At 39.3% G+C, this 19,052-nt stretch overlaps 2 protein-coding genes across 4 annotated transcripts in view; one reads left to right on the top strand and one right to left on the bottom strand.

Moving 5' to 3' along the window:
• TFB2M (transcription factor B2, mitochondrial) overlaps positions 1 to 252 on the bottom strand; it is a 9,663-nt gene extending 9,411 nt beyond the window's left edge. Inside the window, exons 1-2 of the mRNA XM_035320669.1 lie at positions 217 to 252; positions 15 to 98 (exon numbers count right to left, since the gene is read on the bottom strand). Coding sequence (XP_035176560.1) covers positions 15 to 98; positions 217 to 252 — 120 coding nt within the window. The remainder of the gene's footprint in view (positions 1 to 14; positions 99 to 216) is intronic.
• The window catches only part of CNST (consortin, connexin sorting protein), a 55,314-nt gene continuing 36,497 nt past the window's right edge, over positions 236 to 19,052 (top strand). Inside the window, exons 1-3 of one of the 3 annotated variants that reach the window (XM_035321616.1) lie at positions 236 to 309; positions 2,053 to 2,155; positions 15,376 to 15,813. In XM_035321616.1, coding sequence (XP_035177507.1) covers positions 15,426 to 15,813 — 388 coding nt within the window. In that variant the 5' untranslated portion in view covers positions 236 to 309; positions 2,053 to 2,155; positions 15,376 to 15,425. Of the gene's footprint in view, positions 310 to 2,052; positions 2,156 to 10,497; positions 10,535 to 15,093; positions 15,172 to 15,375; positions 15,814 to 19,052 lie in introns of those variants that run through there. The other 2 variants (XM_035321615.1, XM_035321617.1) reach the window with 2 other exon arrangements.

The following is a 19,052-nucleotide window of genomic DNA, read 5'->3' as shown; positions in this document are numbered from 1 at the left end:
GGCGCCCCGCCGCTGCCCAGCGCCGGCCGCGCGGTCTCCTCGGCAACGGGGAGCGTCACTTCCGCCTCGGCACGGCGCCTCTCTAGCGCTCTTCCGCTCTATCGTTGGCGGGGCTGCCGGAGGTCCCTCTTGCCGCCGGTGCTTCTCTATGGTGCCAGCCCCACACCGGCGCGGCGCCGAGCGGACGGAGCCCCCCTCCCCGCTCCCCCCCGGTACCCGCCGCGTCCCCGCGCCGTGCCGTGCCCGCGCCATGCCGGCCCGCAGCTCCCCGCCGCCCTCGGCGGGCGCCTGAACCGCAGCGGAGCCCAGGTGAGTGGCGGGGCTCGTTCCCGGCAGCAGGAGGCGGCGGCGGCGGCAGCAGGCGTCCTCCTCCCGCTGCCCTGCGCTCCCCCGCCGGCACCGGGCGCTGCCCCTGCTGCTGCCGCCCCTGCCCCTGCTGCCGTCCTTACCGTCGCCCTGCGCCCGCTGCCACGGCGCCTCCGTACCGGGGGCTGGCTGGGAGCCGGCCCCGAGCCGGGCGCGGGTTGCGGGCCGGCAGAGAGCGGGACGGGACCCCAGCAGGGGGGGACCCCGCGGGGCTCCCGCAGGAGGGGGGGGGGGGGGGGGGGGTAGGGAGGTGTCTGTAAAGTGGTGGCCGCCTGGTTCTGTGCCAGGTCCTCGCCTCCTTACGTCTCCTTTCCCTGTCTGGCGAAGGAAATATCACCATCTGTCTGCCCCCTAAACGTCGCGCTCTGCGTGTCGTGCCGCTGTCACACGGAACCTGGGGGCAGAGCTGTGCCTTTCCTGCTTGTTCGGTGCCTCCGCGTGCGCCCCGAACTGGGGCCGGGCGTCGCGGAGCAGCCCCGTGTTAACGCAGCAGATCCTCGCGTCTGCGGCTCGTTTTGGAATGCTCTGCGGCGCATTTTGTGCACCGCGCACTGCGCAAGGGTTTTCCCCGTGCCGTAAGGGAGATGGACAGGATGATGGGATAGACCTCAATCCATTTTTAAACTGGACTTCGTGTTTTTAATAGCTTTTCTTTTTCCCCTCTCTTACTAATTAGTCTGTTAATTTGGTAATTTGTAGGTCTTTCAGGACATCAAAAGGAGCTCGGTTTTCTTAGGCAAAGTGTTCAGTAATGCCCTGATTCAGCATCCCTTACTGAAGTTTGTGCTATGGCCACGGAATGCTTAGGTGTAGTTACTATATTATCAGTTTGTATTCCATAAAGCGTAAGGATAAGTAAAGAATTCTGGAAAACTTAAATGCTAGTCAGCTGTCCCCCTGTACTCAGCACTGGTGAGGCCGCACCTGGAGTGCTGTGTTCAGCGTTGGGCCCCTACTGAGCAGATGGACGTCAGGGCACTGGAGGGTGGGCAGACGGTGCTGGTGAAGGGACTGGCCAACAAGGCTTGTGAGGGGGGCTGAGGGAGCAGGGGCTGCTCCATCTGGAGAGGAGGAGGCTGAGGGGAGGCCTCTTCATGCTCTACAGCTGCCTGAAAGCAGCTTGCGGCGAGGAGGGGGTCGGTCCCTTTCATCTCAAATGACAAGACACAAGGAAGGGGTCTCAAGTTGTGCCAGGAGAGGTTTAGGTTGGATATCAAGTAGTTCTTCACCAAAAAGGTGATCAAGTATCAGAACAAGCTGCCCAGGGAGGTGGTGGATATTATGCTTAAATATCCCTGGAGATATTTAAGAGACGAGTGGATGTGGTGCTTAGGGACATCACTTGGTGATGGAACTTGGTAGTGTTGGATGAGGGCTGGACTTGGTGATCTTGAAGGTCTTCCCCAGCCTGAATGATTCTGTGATTCTGAAGCACTCAGGACTTAAGGGTCATCATTGCATGGGCTATTCAGAGTAATTGAGATTATTCTCCAGAACACTTGCTAAGTAAGACCCAGAGCTATGCCCTGACACTCTTCATACGCTAGAAATAAAGTGTGTTTCTTATTTATATTTTCATATGTTTTTTTTACTTTAGCATAGGACTTGCCTACATTGAACTATAGATTGCTATAGGATACATTTATGATTCTCTAGTTTATTTATTTTTCTTTCCCCCTAATGAAGGAGCCTACCCTATATTCGTATCCTGAACTTTGCATGCACAAAGGACTACCTGACTACCTCTTTCTGACCTGGTTGTTATCCTTGTTGAAACCTTAGGAAAATGGTAAGTTTTGTGCATCTTTTGTTTAGAAATTACAATGCAGAAAATTGTTTTAATACAGTAATGTATATCCCAGGGACATTTGAACAGTCAAGTTGGGGCTATTTATAAGTGAACAGCTGATCACATGGCATACATTTTCTAATCCAGCTATTATCACAAACAAATATTTGAATTTACAGTCTTACCTTGTATAGCCGTGTCTTTGCAATGTAAGTTCCTTGTTGGGTGCTCTGAAATTGTTGTTTCCTCCTAATTACTGTTTCTTGAAACAGAGAAGGAATCAGAAGGATTCCAGCCTATGCTTAAACCAAAAGAGCTCATTGCTTGCATGGGTCAAGAAGATCAATAAAGGGATGCCTTTCTTCTCAATAGTTCTAAATATCTTCTGCATTTACTTTCATTTTGTTCCATGTAAAGCTTATTTTTTAAATTAATTTTGAAGAGTTAGTCTTGTAGTATTACTATGCTATGTATTATCCACTTAGTAAATATTAGCAAGCATTTCTGAAGGGGAAAATTGTTATTGTATGTACATCTTGATCTCCATTTTTCAAACTGTATGCCCATACTTCATTTTCTGTACAAATTCAATAGAATTTCTGTCTTGCACATAATCAAAAGGTATGCAAATAGAATTTTTCAAGATCTTATTTTTTCTTGCCCTGGTAGTGATACTTGTCGTTAGATGCTCTTCTGTGGCTCAGAATACAGATTAAGTTTGCTAGCATTGTTTCAGAAACTCTTTATCTTTCTGTTCTATTCACCATACCATATTTGTGTTTCCAATTGCATCATTGGAAAATTTGATCTTAAAATCTATTGTCAATGTTGATTGTTCTTTATTTAAATTATGCATATATTGAAAAGCTCATCTGTTACCAAACAGTGCCTCTGGTGCAAATTTTAAAGAAAGGCCTGCAATAGAACTGATGTTCAGAAAATAATGTGGAAGAACCCCGTAAACATGTTAGCTTCAGTAGTATGAAAAGAAAGTAACTTGCTGTATGGTTGAATTGACAGAAACCATTCTGTGCCTTGCTGAGATGCAGAATGTCACAGTTACTGTTTTCACTTGAGTTTTATTCAGCATATTTCATCAATCTTGTTGTAATACTTTGGATGGTGACCAAGGAATATAGTAGAAGAGTGGTAAGAGTTTTCTTCAAAAGCTCTGTAAGTGTTTGCACTCAGAAGGTGGCAAAATATGATCAAAATTTTGGAAATAGTCTCTAGGAAGTGTTTGTTTTTTTGTTTTGTTTTTTTTTAATTCATTGAGTAGGCTCGTCGTTTTGTCCTGTTTCCCTGTTACATCATCCCACTATTGCAAGCCCATAAATGCACACAAAAAAGAGTCCCAAGGGCTGAAGTAGCATTTAATCCTGTGCCACAATTTGATTTGAGGTGCAGAGAAATTGCAACCCATTGGTTGTATCAGAAGTCTTCCTACTTAATGAAATCATTCCTTATAATGAGGTCAGTAATTTTGCATTTAGACCCACAATGCTCTATAAACCTTGACTTATTTCTGTTTTATGTGTAATCTGTTGACAGTGAAAATCGGCTAGGCTCTTAGATTGGGGGTGGGGTTGTTGGTATTTTTTTTTTTAGTGTTTGGCTAAACTATTAGTACTAAGGGAAGCAGGAGACCAAGGTTCCTTGGAAGCCTGCCTGCTCCGTATGACAGTATATACAGCTTCCAGCCTAGTATTAGCAACACTTAAAACCTGACTAATTGGAAATTATTGTCCTTTAAAAATGGCCTAGATCAAACGTGCAGATCACTGGAGAGTGCCAATTAAGCGAAGCTATTAAGTGATTTGTTCTTTGAGATCATTTCTGAGCACTAGGTGTATGGTCATGTATGTGACCATAAGCTTATTTGAAAAAACTTTGTTAAACCACTCTTCCTTTGCTCTTTTTTCTGTTGTAATAACATTCTATTTAACACTAAACTGTTTTCATACCAGGTGCAGTTTGACTTTCCAGCCTGTCAAACAGTGCAGCAAAGTTCACAACTGACAACACAGCCATTCAGCACAAAAATAAACATTTTAAATGAGCTGATGGCTTGAATTCTGGCCCTACAGATGTTAATAGCAGCGTCCACGTCCTATTTTGCCTTCTAATGAACACTAAGCAGCAACGTTTTTTTAACATTTTCAGAAGAGAAGCAAGGGTTCTGTGGTGTGAAGACTGTTGCATAAGCTGTGTATTGTAAAGCGTTTTGGCAGGGGTACAACCTTCTCGCTCTGTGCTATATCTGTCTGTGTATACAGAGAAACACAGTCCCTAGGGCTATCAATCTGGCATCTTTCAGCAGCAGTAAATGTACTGCAAATATTTTTTTGTGCACATGCAAAAAAAGGGCTATTAAAACCTTTGTAGACAGCAGTAAAATGTTCTAATAAGCGTGTCTTCTGTTTACTTCTCTCAGAATTCCTCTTCATTGAATTTTGATACACACACATCAGCACATTCTGCACACTCTCAGATTCACTCACCCCCGTTTGTGTGTGTATGTTTTCATAAGTCTTTATTTTGAATACTCTGGCAATTCCGTCTTGCTCAAGGGTTTGTCATGCTAACAGTTTTTTTCATCTTTTTTTTAGACTTATTTATCTTTTCATTGTTTAACTGTGATGTCTTTGAAAAGGCATTGCTAACTTACAAGGGGAGTGTAGAGGATGAATGATGTTATTGTCAAATATTTCTGTATACAAACTTTGGTGTGTTACACATTTGATTTTGTTAGGAGTAGAGTTGCTTAGGAACATGAAGCTTTTTCTACGGTTGTTCCAATAAGCTGCTCCCTCTCTCCAAACTGAATGGCTAACGGGTGACCTTATAATCTGAGCTTTAACACTGCTTTTCTCTCTCTGTGGAATAGGTTTAGTGTTTTTTTTGTTTGTTTTTAATATTACAGAACAGGGAAAATTGAGATTAATTCAAAATAACTTTGGGATTATAAATAAGTAAATGAATAATCCAGATATTTATCTTTGCAATATCAGCATCTGTAAGGAAGATTTTCAGGCTCACTTTGAGGTGTATATCATTGAAACAATATTGAAATTCGTAGTGTACATTTTGGAGGTTCTGTCCTGATGATTGAAACACAGAATTTTAGAATCATATGCTTTCAGTCTTGAAATGAGTGCATGATGGTCTATCATTTTAGACCGACATTCAGCTGTAAGGGCATCACAGTTCTGGTGTTTGTTAACTGTGTTTCAGTTGACACATCAAAATTAACGTATTGGAGAGCATCTGTCCTGCAGCTTACAAATTTGTAAGTTGTTCGGTAATATTTTGCCATCTTTTTTATTGATGTGTTTACAAAATAAAGTGACATTCACAGTGCAAAGCTTACACATTTGATCCCAGCAAGATTTTGTTACTGCTGGCATATAAAATTACCCTTAATCCATTGTTGTGGCGGTTGCTTAGTTTCATATCTGGATTTCTGTTTTCTCAAGAGTGACTACTCAAAATCTTTTAGCGCTGAAACATTAGTACAAGGATGAAATAGCAATCATGCAATTCCTCTGTAAATTGTAACTCTCTTCCTGTCCTGGTACCATATAAACTATCTGACATATAAACTAAACTTTAAATGAAATTAGTTTCTGTCTTCTTACAGTACTGATGCTATGTTTTATTAATATTTGTGTTATTTGGGACTTTCTAATGGAAATATGCTTTTTTAATGGAAACTTCTACTTAAAACAGTCTTGATAACTACTATTTTCTGAAAAAGTGATTTAAAACAAATTAAATTTCTGGCTGTTGACAGATTGATGTATTACAAACTTACATTCAAATTCTAATAGAAAAGCTGAAAACTGTGTTCTTCAGAAAATCTCTCCAAGATCTATTAATCAAAAGCATGTGCAAATTATTAGAGATGGCTCATATAGCCAGCATCTATTTACACAATTAGAGCTGAATTGAGTTAACTTAATAACTTCCCCTTGGAAAGGGGAGAACCCAAGCAGCCATCAAGGCTAAATTCACCACTGAGGTTGCAGCTTCATTAATTTCAATCAAGTTATACCAGCAAGCAATTTCAGAGGGCTATGATCTATTTTACATATGCTTCAAGTTAATACGTGGTCTAGTTCTTATGTGTGCATTTAAGGGCAAGAAAAGTTAAATCTGTTAAGGGCAAGAATGTTAAATATGTGTTTTGTATCCCTTTACCACACTTACACCCACCCTTTACTAAAATATTTTCTTCATGATCTTTTTAATGTATTAATCTTTGCTATACCCCTGTGAAATAAATCAGTAATTTCTAGTTAAGAAATGCATTAAAGAGAATGTAGGAGTGTGACCAGCTCGTGAGAGGTTCAGAGCAAAGAAAGGGTTCGATCTCACTCGCTCGTATCTGACGCTGAATTACGTGGCAACTGAACCATCCTTCCTTTCTAAAATAGAAAACAGACTGATGCAACAGTTTGTTAGAGCTGCTGGGTGTTCTTATCTTCTAATGACAAGAGTTACTGAAGCACTAACAATTAGCTCTGATCTTAATTAATTAGCCTTCCAGTTGGGCCTGCAGGTCTGATAACTAAGAAGCCACAAAGAAGCCACTTGCAGACAAGACTTGTTTCACAGATTTTATGGACAAGTTTCCATTGTTTCTGGCCTTGGTGATTTAGGACCTAATTAAATATTTTGACTGTGCTAATTATATTTGTGTTGATCAGGGCTATAAAACTTGCTCATTCCTCAGGTGAAAATTATGGAATTTAACTTCAGTATGAAATTCAACTCACGGAAGGTCTGGAACACTCTTGTTTCCCCAGTTGGGCAATTTTTAAGTAATCACCCAATTCTTCTTGCAGCTCTATTTTGAGGGACCGTGTTCTGTCATTTCTGCCTTTTTGTATATGTTTAAAGTTGTTACTTGAGATAGTGGGGCAGTTTAGATCTTTGTGTGTTGCTTTTTTTTAGGCTACCTTTTCTGAGGTGGTAGGGTGTATCAGCTTTCTCAGGTCCTAGTAAAGCAAAGGTTTAGGTAAGAGTAAGCTGAGCTGGTCAGTTCTCATGAAGTTAGATTGTGCTTTTGTTTTGTTTTAAACAAGAAAGAAGTACCCATCCTAGGTAGATCTTAGGATAACTCTTAGTTGTCCTTTTGCTAGGTAACCAAAACGTCTTGTTTGGAACTGTTGGATAGAAAACACTGGTTGGTAGGCAGGTATGTGTGAAGCTCTCTGTGTTTGTTTTTCTTTCTTTTTCAGCTGGAACTGTAGTTATAACGAGTTCACTTATAGATGAGATGTATAAACTTGTCTAGTGGGAAGTTTTTTAATTTTTTTTATAATTGGTAATTAAAATTTGTGCACATACTCTGAAGTGTAACAACAATCTGGGAGTTGTTCAAATGGAAGGAAAATACAAAAATGAAAAAAGGCAAATTTACTTCTGCTATGAGCAGAAGGCTTCAAAGGAGATTAATTTATCCTAAGGCAGGAGCAGTTACATATAGTCACTTCAGGTAACATTACTTCTGACCAGCGTTTTACCAAGTACTGCAGTGATGAGGGTTCTCCGTCCTTCTACCACTGCCGTGCTTCCCCTACCTGAGATACGTTTGGGTGTTTTGCTGCAGACAAGCTCAAAAAAATTAACACATCAAATGATGAGGTCCCATTTTACTCTCATACCATTCCGTGTGAATACAGGTGTAAAATTTGTCCTAGCTTGGAACCTGAAACTTTTCAGAGACATAGAAGGTTGATCATTGTGCGTTTTGAGTGCTGGAAAAGGGCTTGTTTGTATGAAATTTTCATCTAAACTGTCATATGTTCTAATAACAGATATTATTTGTTCCCAGACAAACCTCTTGTATTTGGCTGGTGTCTGAAACATGTTTTTATAGTAATGGTAAATGTGGAAGAGTAGATTATGCCTGACAGTGTATGTTTATCATTGTTTACTAAAGCTGTGAATAAGCAGAATGATTGGGAAGCTTCGAAGTTGAAAATAGCATGTGGAACTTCCTCTCAAAACCTCACCATTCCTGCTGTTTATAAATGTAGAGATAGTCATGCTGCTAAATGCCACTGTCACTTGAGAAATACCACTTCAGTGTTGGAAAGTGCCAAATCACCAAGCTGTTCATGCTCAGATGTTTTGTAAATTCAGTGTAATTAGATAAACCACTTCTGCTTCTGTATCTCTTGGAGGATACCAGACTTAACGTGTCTGAAGAGAGAGACCTCCTAATGCATGTGACTGACATGGAAGCAGAAAACATGTGGAAAGATATTTTATCCTCTAGTACATTATTTCAAAGCAGGACACAGGGCGAGCTGAACAGTCAGAAGGACGTTAATGAGATTTTCTCGTAGTGAGGCTGTCCAGTAATGGGATTGTACATAAGACTGTCTTGTGAAGCGATAAACTACTACTGAGTCCGTGCTCACAGCATGGCAGGTTTTTTTCTGCAGGGATGTCAGGTTGGGAAACAGAAATATGTATGGATTTTTTTTCCTCCTTTAGAATAGCAGAATTCTAACCGTTATGTGTTGCACATAGAACAGTGCAGAACAGGATTCTGCTAGCTGAAAGCAGTCTGGCTTTATGAGACGATTACAGCTGAATGAAATGCCTGCCATCGTTGGCTGCTGTCTCTTTCTGTCTGCAGCAAAACGTGTGATGGTCAAGTACATCTTCAGCATCTGATACTTACCCTGTTATTCTTGGCTGTGATGAAATGAGGACACTGTGAAGCCATCTGGTGATAATATTCCACATTTCTTCAGGAATGTCTTGGGTTCCAGATCAATGGAAAAAGCAAGCAGTAGTAGAGAAATTGCTCTTGCGCTTTCTCAAAAGAACTAGTTACTCTGTTGTCTAGAGTTTCTCCATCATTGCATCTTCATTTTGGAAGTAAATGTAATTGTTCATTAAATAAGATCAATGATCTTCCTTGTACGCAGAAATTAAGTTGCAATAATAACAATTTGCAGTGCACATTTTCATTTTGAATGGCCATTATAGTTTTCACATTGCTTTGTATTTATTTATAAATATGAAATGAGATACTAATATTTAAATGTCCTATAATATATCTTCGTTCTGGCTAAAATAAAGATCATCAGATTTGTTTTTTCTTCGAAGAAATATGTGTGTTAGGTTTTGTCATTCTTCAAATTATACAGTTTCAGCTCTTTTCCTTTTTTCCTTTTCTTTTCTATCTAGCAACAAAAGCCACAACATATATATATTGTTTTAAAAAATCCTGTTTCCTCTTAACAGTATCAGCATATTTTTTTCCAGGACTAGTTGTCCTAGATGTTGTTTATATTAAAAATACTATATATATATATATATATAAAAGAGAGAAAAGTCCCACAACATTAAAGACAAATAAATTCCCTTAAACGTAGGTGCTATCTACGTTTTACCAGTCTTTAAAATTGAGAGTTGCTGAACTTCTTTAAAAGGATGGTGATTCCACATCTCTTGACAGCTGGCTTTGTTGTTCGTATGGCAACCTTTTTTAGGCTGAGTACCTGTTGCCACATGCAGTGCTGTTCCTTCCTCTCTGAAACTCTTACCTTTCTAGGTTCTCTTATTTGTGTACATTTTGTGTGTGTGTGTGTGTCATGCACAAAAGAAAAATACACATCTGTAATTGATTAGTGTCTGGTATGGTGTAATGAATCCTCTTGTGCCTCTAACACTTGTTATATTATCTTGGGAATATCTGTGAAATATTTCTGAGATCAGTAAATGAAGTACTATAAAATATATTCAGTAAGCGTTCACAAAAAAGATTGGGTTTCCAGGATTGACGAGATGAGTGTCAGTGTGAGGGTTTTTTTTTTCATTAATGCCCTTTTCAAATTTTGGCTGTGCCAGGTCAGGAAAAGATCCTTCTTCCTTTTTTTTTCAGTGTTCAATCCCAACAGCTTTGTTTAAGGTAACGTTTCCCTAGTAAGGACTGATGGAAGAAAGTCATTGTATGCACATACAAAAATGAGCAACTAAAAAAGTTGTGGAAATTATATGAACTACATGGAAAAATGAAGAGCATGGACTTTTTAAAAATCAAATTCATTTACTTAAAGTGAATATTTCTGTAACATACATACTGTCTGTATTCAAACAAACATAACTAATGTTTTCAGTTCAGACTTCCTTTTAGCCACTTGGCAAGTATTTTCCATCCTATTTTTATTTTTACTATAATCACCATGATTTTATATGCCAGTTGCATTAATCTGTGTGGGTGGCAATTGAAATTGAAGCACTTCTATTCATCATCTCTTTTTAATTCAGGTCTGCACAATTCTGCTCAGTGTTGGCTTTATGTCAATTTTGGACAAATAGCAAAGGGAGGAAGGATGTGCCTGGGAAGAAGCAAACTTTTTTCTTTGTATGTTTTTGCATACAATTCATTTCAATGGCAAAACAGTAAATAAAAGACCATTCTCGTTAAGTTATTCTAAATATAGCTCAAATCACTAGTGCATTTAATTCCAGTTTTATTTATAAATAAGTATTTCTAGTTGTGTTTTTTAGGCAGAGCTTAAGTTTGTTCTCACTGGATTTAGCTCTGCTTCTGTAACTTCCTGGTCCCTTGGTGGCATCAAAAGGATTAACAGCAATATTGAAAATGTGGATGAGAGGGGGGCAACAGGGGGAACATTCCTGTTAAAATATCAAGAGCAAGACTATTCTAAATTCTTTGAACTAGCTCTTTTTGCTTTTTCATCCTCTGAGTCACAAGGGTTGTAGAAAGGAGTAGATTTAAAGGCTTCTTTTAGTTGGAGAAATACTGAATTTCAGACTGTAAACCAAGAAAAGTTGATCAGCATGAGCTGCAAAGGCTCTCCAGCCTCTCAGCTAGAGAAGGATTATCATTATAGCCACATATATTATGTTCAAAGGAAATGACTTAATATTTTCTATCAAAAAGTTAGCTTCCTCTGTATAAAATGTCACTTGTCAAAAGCATCTTTTCCTCATTTTGCACAATCTAATAGGAAACACCTTGTTCAGATGCATTCAGTTCTCTGTTTTCCATGTGTTAGCTGTTGAAAGGATAAGCTGTTGTCTACTGATAGGAGCAAAAGAGTAGTGGTAGGACATCCTGGTTTTTAATTATTGCTGTAAAAGCTAATTCCTCGTTGGCTTTGGGCAATGTGCTTTATCCTGTTTTATTTGATGTACCATTTAATCCTTGAGCTGGGAAGGGCAGCAATAGTTAGAATTTCATGTGCTGGGATGAGTAAGTAGTAAACCTTTAAGGTAGTATTTAGGATTTCTTTCAACAATTTAGAACAATTACTATCTATACATTGTTACTATTGTGTTGGTGTCTCAAGAATATATTCTAGTTCTGATTTTTGCTGTCTGTCCTCCTTTTACCTTTTCATTTAATGTTTAACTCTCCTTGAGAGAAAGGAGAGTTGAATAAGGAGCGCCCTTCTAATGAGCAGATGCGTTCTGCAGATACCTGTCTCCTCTTGAGATCCCTTCGTTGTCTTATGCTCAAGGAAAGACATATCCAAGACATATCTCTTGTTTGGTTGCTAGAAGAAAACACAACTTAAGTCTTGCCTACTTTGTACAGTTCATCAGTGTTCTAGACTGTGTTTTCTTTTTTAAGATGCATGTATGCTAAAGGTCAGGCAGTACTTTTTAGTTGGACTGGTATGGCTGGAAATGGCTAATAAGTCCTTCGGGTAGCAAGCAGAAACTGCGTTGTCCTGAGTTTGCTTCTGCATTGCCTGGCTGGTGGTGGCTCGTTGCCCTCTGTGTGCTTATGGGGAACTCCTAAAACATCCTGCTTGGAGACCCCTGGGCACCTGGCACACTGTCATCGTGATGCTCCCTTTTCAGTTTCCTCTACAGAGCATGTGTGGGTTGAAGTGGAACCTGGGGGCAGGTGTAGCTGCCTGTGTCTCGCTGCTCCTGTAGAACCAGTAGAGCAGTATTTGGTGGAGTGACCCAGGAACACCCGAGTGGAGAAGTAAACTTGTGCTACAAAGGGGCAGACTACCCAAGTGATGTTTGTGCACTTCCTGGCACCTGCTAGCTTAGCAAAATTGATGTTGTGTTAAGGATTGTGCTTTAGAAATAAACTTTTCAGGAATACTAGCAGAAGTGATTTTAGGACAAGTATAAAGGGCAGTCATGGAGAGTGACTGTTGCCTGTGAGCGTTCTGTGAAGCAGTGGAGAAAGAGAAGTAGACAAGAAGAGTTAATGCTGGAAACTCTCTGCTGGCTGTGTGCCCAACAGCTAGCCAGCATAGACTGCAGTTGAAGTAGCTGGAGTGCATGCGAGCACGGACAGCTTCTGTGCTGGCCTCTCCACCTCTGCAGTCCTGTGCCCTTCCCTTTTGTTCCCTGCAAAACCTACAAATGGACAAAATTTGAAGAAAATTTTAGAGTTGACACCTTCTTTCCATTTCCTTAGATCAGCTCTGCATACACATTTGGCTTCAGAACAGCATCTGGGTGAGTCCTTGGTGAAAGGAACATAATGGTCATACCATTTTTCCCCTTCAGAATTAGTTAATTTGATTTTTAATATGAACATTTTAATTAAGCATTATTTTATGCCTTGTACAAAAAGCAGTTACAGGAGTTTTTGCTTCATGATGTGCCCTGTATCTAGTTAATGATCCCACCACTCACAGCCGCAGAATCGTAGGATGAGTAAGGTTGGAAGGTACCTCTGGAGATTTTCTAGTCCATCCTCCAGCCTGACTTAAAGCGAGGTCATCTGGGGTGGGTTGCTCAGGATTGTGTCCAGTTGGGTTTTGAGTATCTCCAAGGATGGCAGCTCCACAACCTGTACTGTGCAACCCCGTTCCAGTTTTCAATTGCATGTACAGGTGAAGCTTCTTTTTCTGTTTAAGAAGTGTTCCATATATGCAGTTTGTGTCCATTGCCTCTTGTCCTTTCATTAGATACCACTGAGAAGGAACTGACTCGTCTTTACTTCCTCTTATATATGTTGATAAAATCTCCCCTGAGCCTTCAGGCAGAACAATCACAGCTCCCTCAGCCTCATCTCTGACAGATGTTCCAGTCCCTTAATCATCTCTGTGGCCCTGTCCTGGAGCTGCTTCAGTATGTCCATATATTTCTTCCATAGAGCCTTGAACTGTATCTAACACTCCAGATTTGTCTCACCAGTGAGTAGGGAGGAAGGATCACCTCCTTTGACCTGCTCGTCCTAATGTGGCCCAAGATGCCATTGGCTTTTTTTGCCACAAATGCACATTGTTCATTGTCACTTGCTGCCCACCTGCGTGGGCCATTTCTGTAGGGTGGCTTTCCAGCAGGGTAACCCTTGGTCTGTATCAGCACATGGGGTTGTTCCTTCCCAGGTGCAGGACTTTGTGTTTTCCTTTGTCAAACTGCATGTAGTTCCTGCCAGCTCATTTCCTCCAGCCTGTGGAGGTCCCTGTGAGTGGCAGCACAACCAACCCTCTGGTGTATCATCTGCAAACTGACCACTGGTTGTCTTGTCACCCAGGTCGTTAATGAAGTTAATGAGTAGTATTTAATCAACAGCCATTAATGGCCTCACTGTCAACTCCTGAGGATACATGGCTTGTGACAGGCCTCCAGCTGAACTTCATGTGGCTGATCACAGCCCTCTGGGCTCAGCCACCCAGCCAGTGTTCAGTTCACCTCGCTGTCTGTTTATGTAGCCCATACTTTGAATGCTTGTCTATAAGGGAGTCATGGGAGACAGTGTCAAAAGCCTTACTAAAGTCAAAGTAAACACCATACACCATTCTCTCCTCAGCCACTGAACCAGTCATGTTATTGCAGAAGGCTAGTAAGTGCTATTTACCCGTCATAAATCCATACTGAGTACTCTCAATGACCTTCTTGTCCTTCACGTATTTGAAAATGGTTTCCGGGATTAGCTGCTACATCATCTTCCAGGGATTGAGGTGAGAGCAAGCAGCCTGTAGCTCCGTGAATCCTCCTTCTCGTCCTTCTCTACGATGAGTGAAATTTTCTTTCTTCCAGGCGTTTTAGCAACTATAAAGGTTGCACAGGAATGCTTATCCTCTAAGGTATCTTTTCATTTTTCTGCAATTTGAATTATTCTAGCAAGTAAAATGAAATGGTATCTCGCATATCTAGTAAGCGTGCATTTCAGTTATATCGGTTGTATATATTGGGGAAGAAAACTGAAGAAAGTCTGGTGAAACAAGTTTCCTAAAAGGCCTTTTCCTTTGAAGAAAAGAATAGGAAGCTGTCTTAAGAAGCTTGTCAAAACTCTTCTGCAATATAGGAGTGCTTGCCATTTTTTTGGATTTACTATTTAAAATATGTGAGAGAAATCTAATGAAATGTGTGTAATGGAGTTGTATTTCATCTATATAGTTGCTAAGTTAAACCAGCGGTATTGCTGTGCTTCCAAAAGCCGAGGAAAGCACCTAACACCATTACAGTCCTCTGTAGGTTCTACATAGCTTTGCTACTAAGACTTATCCTTTTTTCGTGTAAGTATGTGCCTAATTGCAACATTGATCAGAGCTGCATGTACACTAAAAGGGAAAATTGACCCCCGTTGAGAGTAGGTGGTGGATTAGGTTTTTTATTAACAAACCATCTGCTTGTGTGTGTAGTGAAGACATGTTGAATGTTCTCTTGAAAATAGTGACAATTTGAGTCAATAAACAGGTTTTACTTGCATCTAATTCTTGTAAAAGAGTTAACCTATCTGCATGTTTGCCGTGGTACTGTGACTGACAGAAATTAAAGTTCTGCTTCCGTTCCTTCCTGTCTTGTTTTGTGTGGTTGTTTTGTTTGTTTGTTTGTTTGTTTTCAGGCAAACTATGATCTTCCATAGTAAGAATACTTTTATTTTAGCCATGGATTTAAACGGAGGTGGTGGTTTTTGTTTATCTTTTTATTTTCCTTGTTGCCTCAGTTATAGCACTGTGAGCATTGTTGTGAAGATCAGCTATGCTACTGGTCATTTAACTGGAACCAACTGTAACTGGATAAAAATACAAGTTCAGCTTTTAGTATGTAGTTATGTTTTGTTTTAAAATTTATAATGGAGCAATAGGTTGGAAACTTATAATGGGGCAACGATTGGAAACAATTTCCCCATACCTTTAAACTATATTACTTAGCCAATGTGATTCTTTATTTTCTGGAATTAAGCACAAGCTTTTTCATCTGTCATAATATGTATTATAAATGCTTCTTCTGGTTTTATATTTTAGGTCTAAAAATATCTGGAGGGGGATTAAGTGGTTCAACAAGTAACGCTCTAATGGATGACAGAGAATTTCCACCAAATGATCTACAAATAGATTCCAAAGACAATCTTCAAGATGACTATAGGGTGGAAAGTTTGGCTTCGTATTTGGTTTCTTCACCTGATGAAAATGAAAATCAACTTGACAATGACGGGAATGAGGTTCTGACCAGTAGTAGAACTACTATGGGAAGACAGGATAAAGGTGAGCAGGACTGCATCAACAATAATGAGAATATGGACAGTGGAGACTGTACCCCAAGCTGTAAGGAAAGTGAGACTGAAAGGACATCTGTAAACGTCCATATGGACCCACAGCTGGAGGAAAAGCCTGTTATAGAAAAGCAGCAAGGTGGAAAAAGAAGTCCAAGAAGCAAAAGAAGCTCCGGAAAAAAATCTAAAGGTACTTTCTAAAAAACATGTTTTTATTCTATTTACTTAAAATAACAAAACTGTAGTCTTAATCTGTGAAGTGGTAAGAAAGTCATATTGTAGGTGCTACAGTAATTATTTTCATGTTTCACTAACATATTTTATAGTGTTAATAGTACTAAATCAGATTCAATTCTAGAAGTTTTCATTGTCTGTATTTGAATTAGTAAGCTATGTAACACATGGAACACATTGAGAGGAAGGATGGGTAGAGGGAGGTGCAGAGTTTCAGTATGGAAATTGGGCTTACTTCCAATTCAGAATAGCCAGAAATTCAGACAGTATGTTTTGGTTTATTTTAGGTGTTGAAGTGCAAGGTTTTGGTATCTTGATATAGAGTCAAGATTTGACATCTTGGTATGGGTACCAAATATCTCGGTTTTGGCCTGTCACCATCAGAATTTACTTAGGTTGCTCAAACCTTGTTACATGGTGCTAGGATTTGCATTTCAGGTAATGAGCCACTCAACAAATATGTTTCTCACAATTTTTCATGTTATTTCTCCTTTATATCTTTTGGATCTGAATTCGGTAAGGAAAATGTAAAAGTTTATTATGTGTTCTTATTTGAGATGCTTATTCCCTTTTTGAATGAGTAAGATTTGTCTGCATCACTATGCATATTAGGATTATGCCATAAATCATACAGTGTATGTGTCGTAGTGCTGCAAATACATTAATTAAAAACAGTGTATTTCATCCCATTGGTATCTTTTTGAAACTTACTTGGAACAACTGAATCACTCTTACTTTTTTTTTCCATGTATTTTTTTTTTCTTCTAAAGATTGAGAAGATGGGGAATTTAGCAGTTTAAAATAGGTAGTTTTAAAATACAATTTTCTTGCCAAAGTTCTTCTATGACCTAATTCTGTTAAACAATGATGATCTAAAGGGACTTCAAAATAGGTAAAGCAGAGGAAAGGAAGCTTGTGTTCCATATCTTGTACATACAGGCAAGATCTAGAAGAGAAAAAATTATGTTCTCTAGTAAAGCTTAGAGGATACTGAAATCTGTCATCATGAGGAGAATGATTTGTAATTAAATAATGAAGAAAATCAGTGAGTATATCTTTCAATTGTAGATTTCATGTTTAAAAACATAAGAAAAGTAAAACAAAAGAGGGATTGGAAGAAGTAATTGAGGACTAGTAGTGGAATATATATATATATATATATTTTTTTTTCAAGTTGATGAAATGTAATATAGATCTGTGGACAGAAGTATCAGAAGTATGGTGAGAGGAAGAAATAAATTTACCCAAACACTGAAAGTTATACTTTGCCCATATTCTGTTTCCGCTAGTTTGTATTCTTGATGATAAATGCAATCAACAGATGCAGAAGTACCACAGAAACAGCTGTGCACAGTAGATGGCAGTTCTAAGACAGAAAGCTGAAATAAAGAAAACTTGAAAAACCTAGAGATGCAGAACACCACAACAGGGAAGAATGTCCTGCCTGCAAAGTTTTTAAAGGAGTTTTGTTGGGAATAAAAATAGAATCCCTGTGAACAAAGTCTAACTACTTTGTTAATAAAGATCCTTGATTGTTACAATGGGAAGATCAAAATACAAAATTACATCATATTTCCCATTGACTATGGGTTAATTTACATAAAGCTTTCTAGTTATCATCGCATGGTGATTCTCCTGTTTTCACACAGTGCAGTGACTGTCACAATTTCTTGATGTTGCAGATGTCTTTATTTTAGTGAGAACCTTTCTTTTTCATTTTTAACATCAGCTCTTTTAACTAATTCTTGAGTATCCCTCTGGTATCCCTCTACATAAAGAACCAAACTAGCTTTCTTTGCTTTATCCCAGTTCAAAGAGAGAATAATCAGAGAGGAAAATCACTGAATGGGTGACAGCAGAGAGTCATACAATCCAGTTAGAATCTCAAACTGAATACTTGCAGGACATGTATTATGGTGATATTTTTTAATTTTTATTTTTAACTATTGAAAAATCATGGATGAGCTGGCTTTGACTCATAGATACAGAAGAGTGTTACGAATCGTCCTCTCTTTCTATATAAGCAAACCTGTTACTGTCGCTGTTAAATGTTAGAAAATCTGGAAAAGCTGATGTTTGGCTTAAATAACACGTCCATATCTAGTCACTTGCAGGTATATAAAGCAGTGAACTTGGAGTATGGAAGTCTAGCTTTTATTTTTTTGGGACTTGCTCAGCAGAAGATTGGTGATCACTAGAGAAGTCACTATTCCACTCTGAACATATGTTTTTACTTCAGAAGAAAGAGCAAGTACTGCCACTTGCAGAGTGTTTAAAACCCTCTAAATATTTTCTTATGAAGTATAAACAATACAAGTACTTGATTGTTATGTTTCTGTATATATTTGCAATGTGTAGGAGCTACAATTATCCTTGCTTCTACAATCAGTGGCAGAGATGCAGGAATTACTGTAGCAGTTAAAGATTCATCTTGTTGAATGTCCTGCCTCTGACAGTGGTCAGTAGAGGATTGCTAAATAAGAGTTACAAGGACAAGGTGAAGAGAAATGTTTGATAGTATCTTCTCCTTGCCACCAGAAATTGCCCATTCAGGAGTTCCCTGGGTGAGAATTGACAGAATGCAATGGCTTCCAATGAATTTGCCACCTGACTTCAGTTGTTTCTACCATTCTTTTTGTACACTAATATTAGTTTTGAATAAATATATCTGATAAGGAGGCCACTGGTGATCAAAGATGTGATGTAACTTTAAATGGACGAATTTAAACTTTAGTGATTATTCATCCTTGGAGTGAATCGTACTTGCTGTAGTGTGATAGAGATAGTGATTCATGGAGCATCATCTGCTTCAATGTATTTTTATAAATGTGGATCTCAAATTATCCCCGTTCCCGGAAAATAATTCTGTCTTTTTCTGAAAGGTCAGCCGTGGTGTAATTCGTAACTTCATATTGTAAAATCACACTGTGTAATTCATTAACATGGTTTAGCATGGTGTCTTGCACTTGATTGCTTTTCCTGGTGTTAAATTCTGCAATGCACGCTTTTCCTGTAATTATTCAACTTATTTCATGGCGTAGCGTAAAGATGGGAGAGAACGTGAAGCAGTTGGGATGGATTTAGTGTTGCAGCAAATTAAATACATGAATATAAACCGGTCACATTTTATGGAAAGCCAAGTAGAGTCATTTTACTTGTTTGCTGTGCTAAACAAGATTTTGAGCTTGCTCAGCT

Source organism: Oxyura jamaicensis, chromosome 3 (assembly GCF_011077185.1).
Source record: "Oxyura jamaicensis isolate SHBP4307 breed ruddy duck chromosome 3, BPBGC_Ojam_1.0, whole genome shotgun sequence".
In the NCBI taxonomy this organism is placed as follows: Eukaryota; Metazoa; Chordata; class Aves; order Anseriformes; family Anatidae; genus Oxyura; species Oxyura jamaicensis.
Note: the sequence above shows the minus strand (reverse complement) of the source record. Positions and strands in the feature narration are given on the sequence as shown.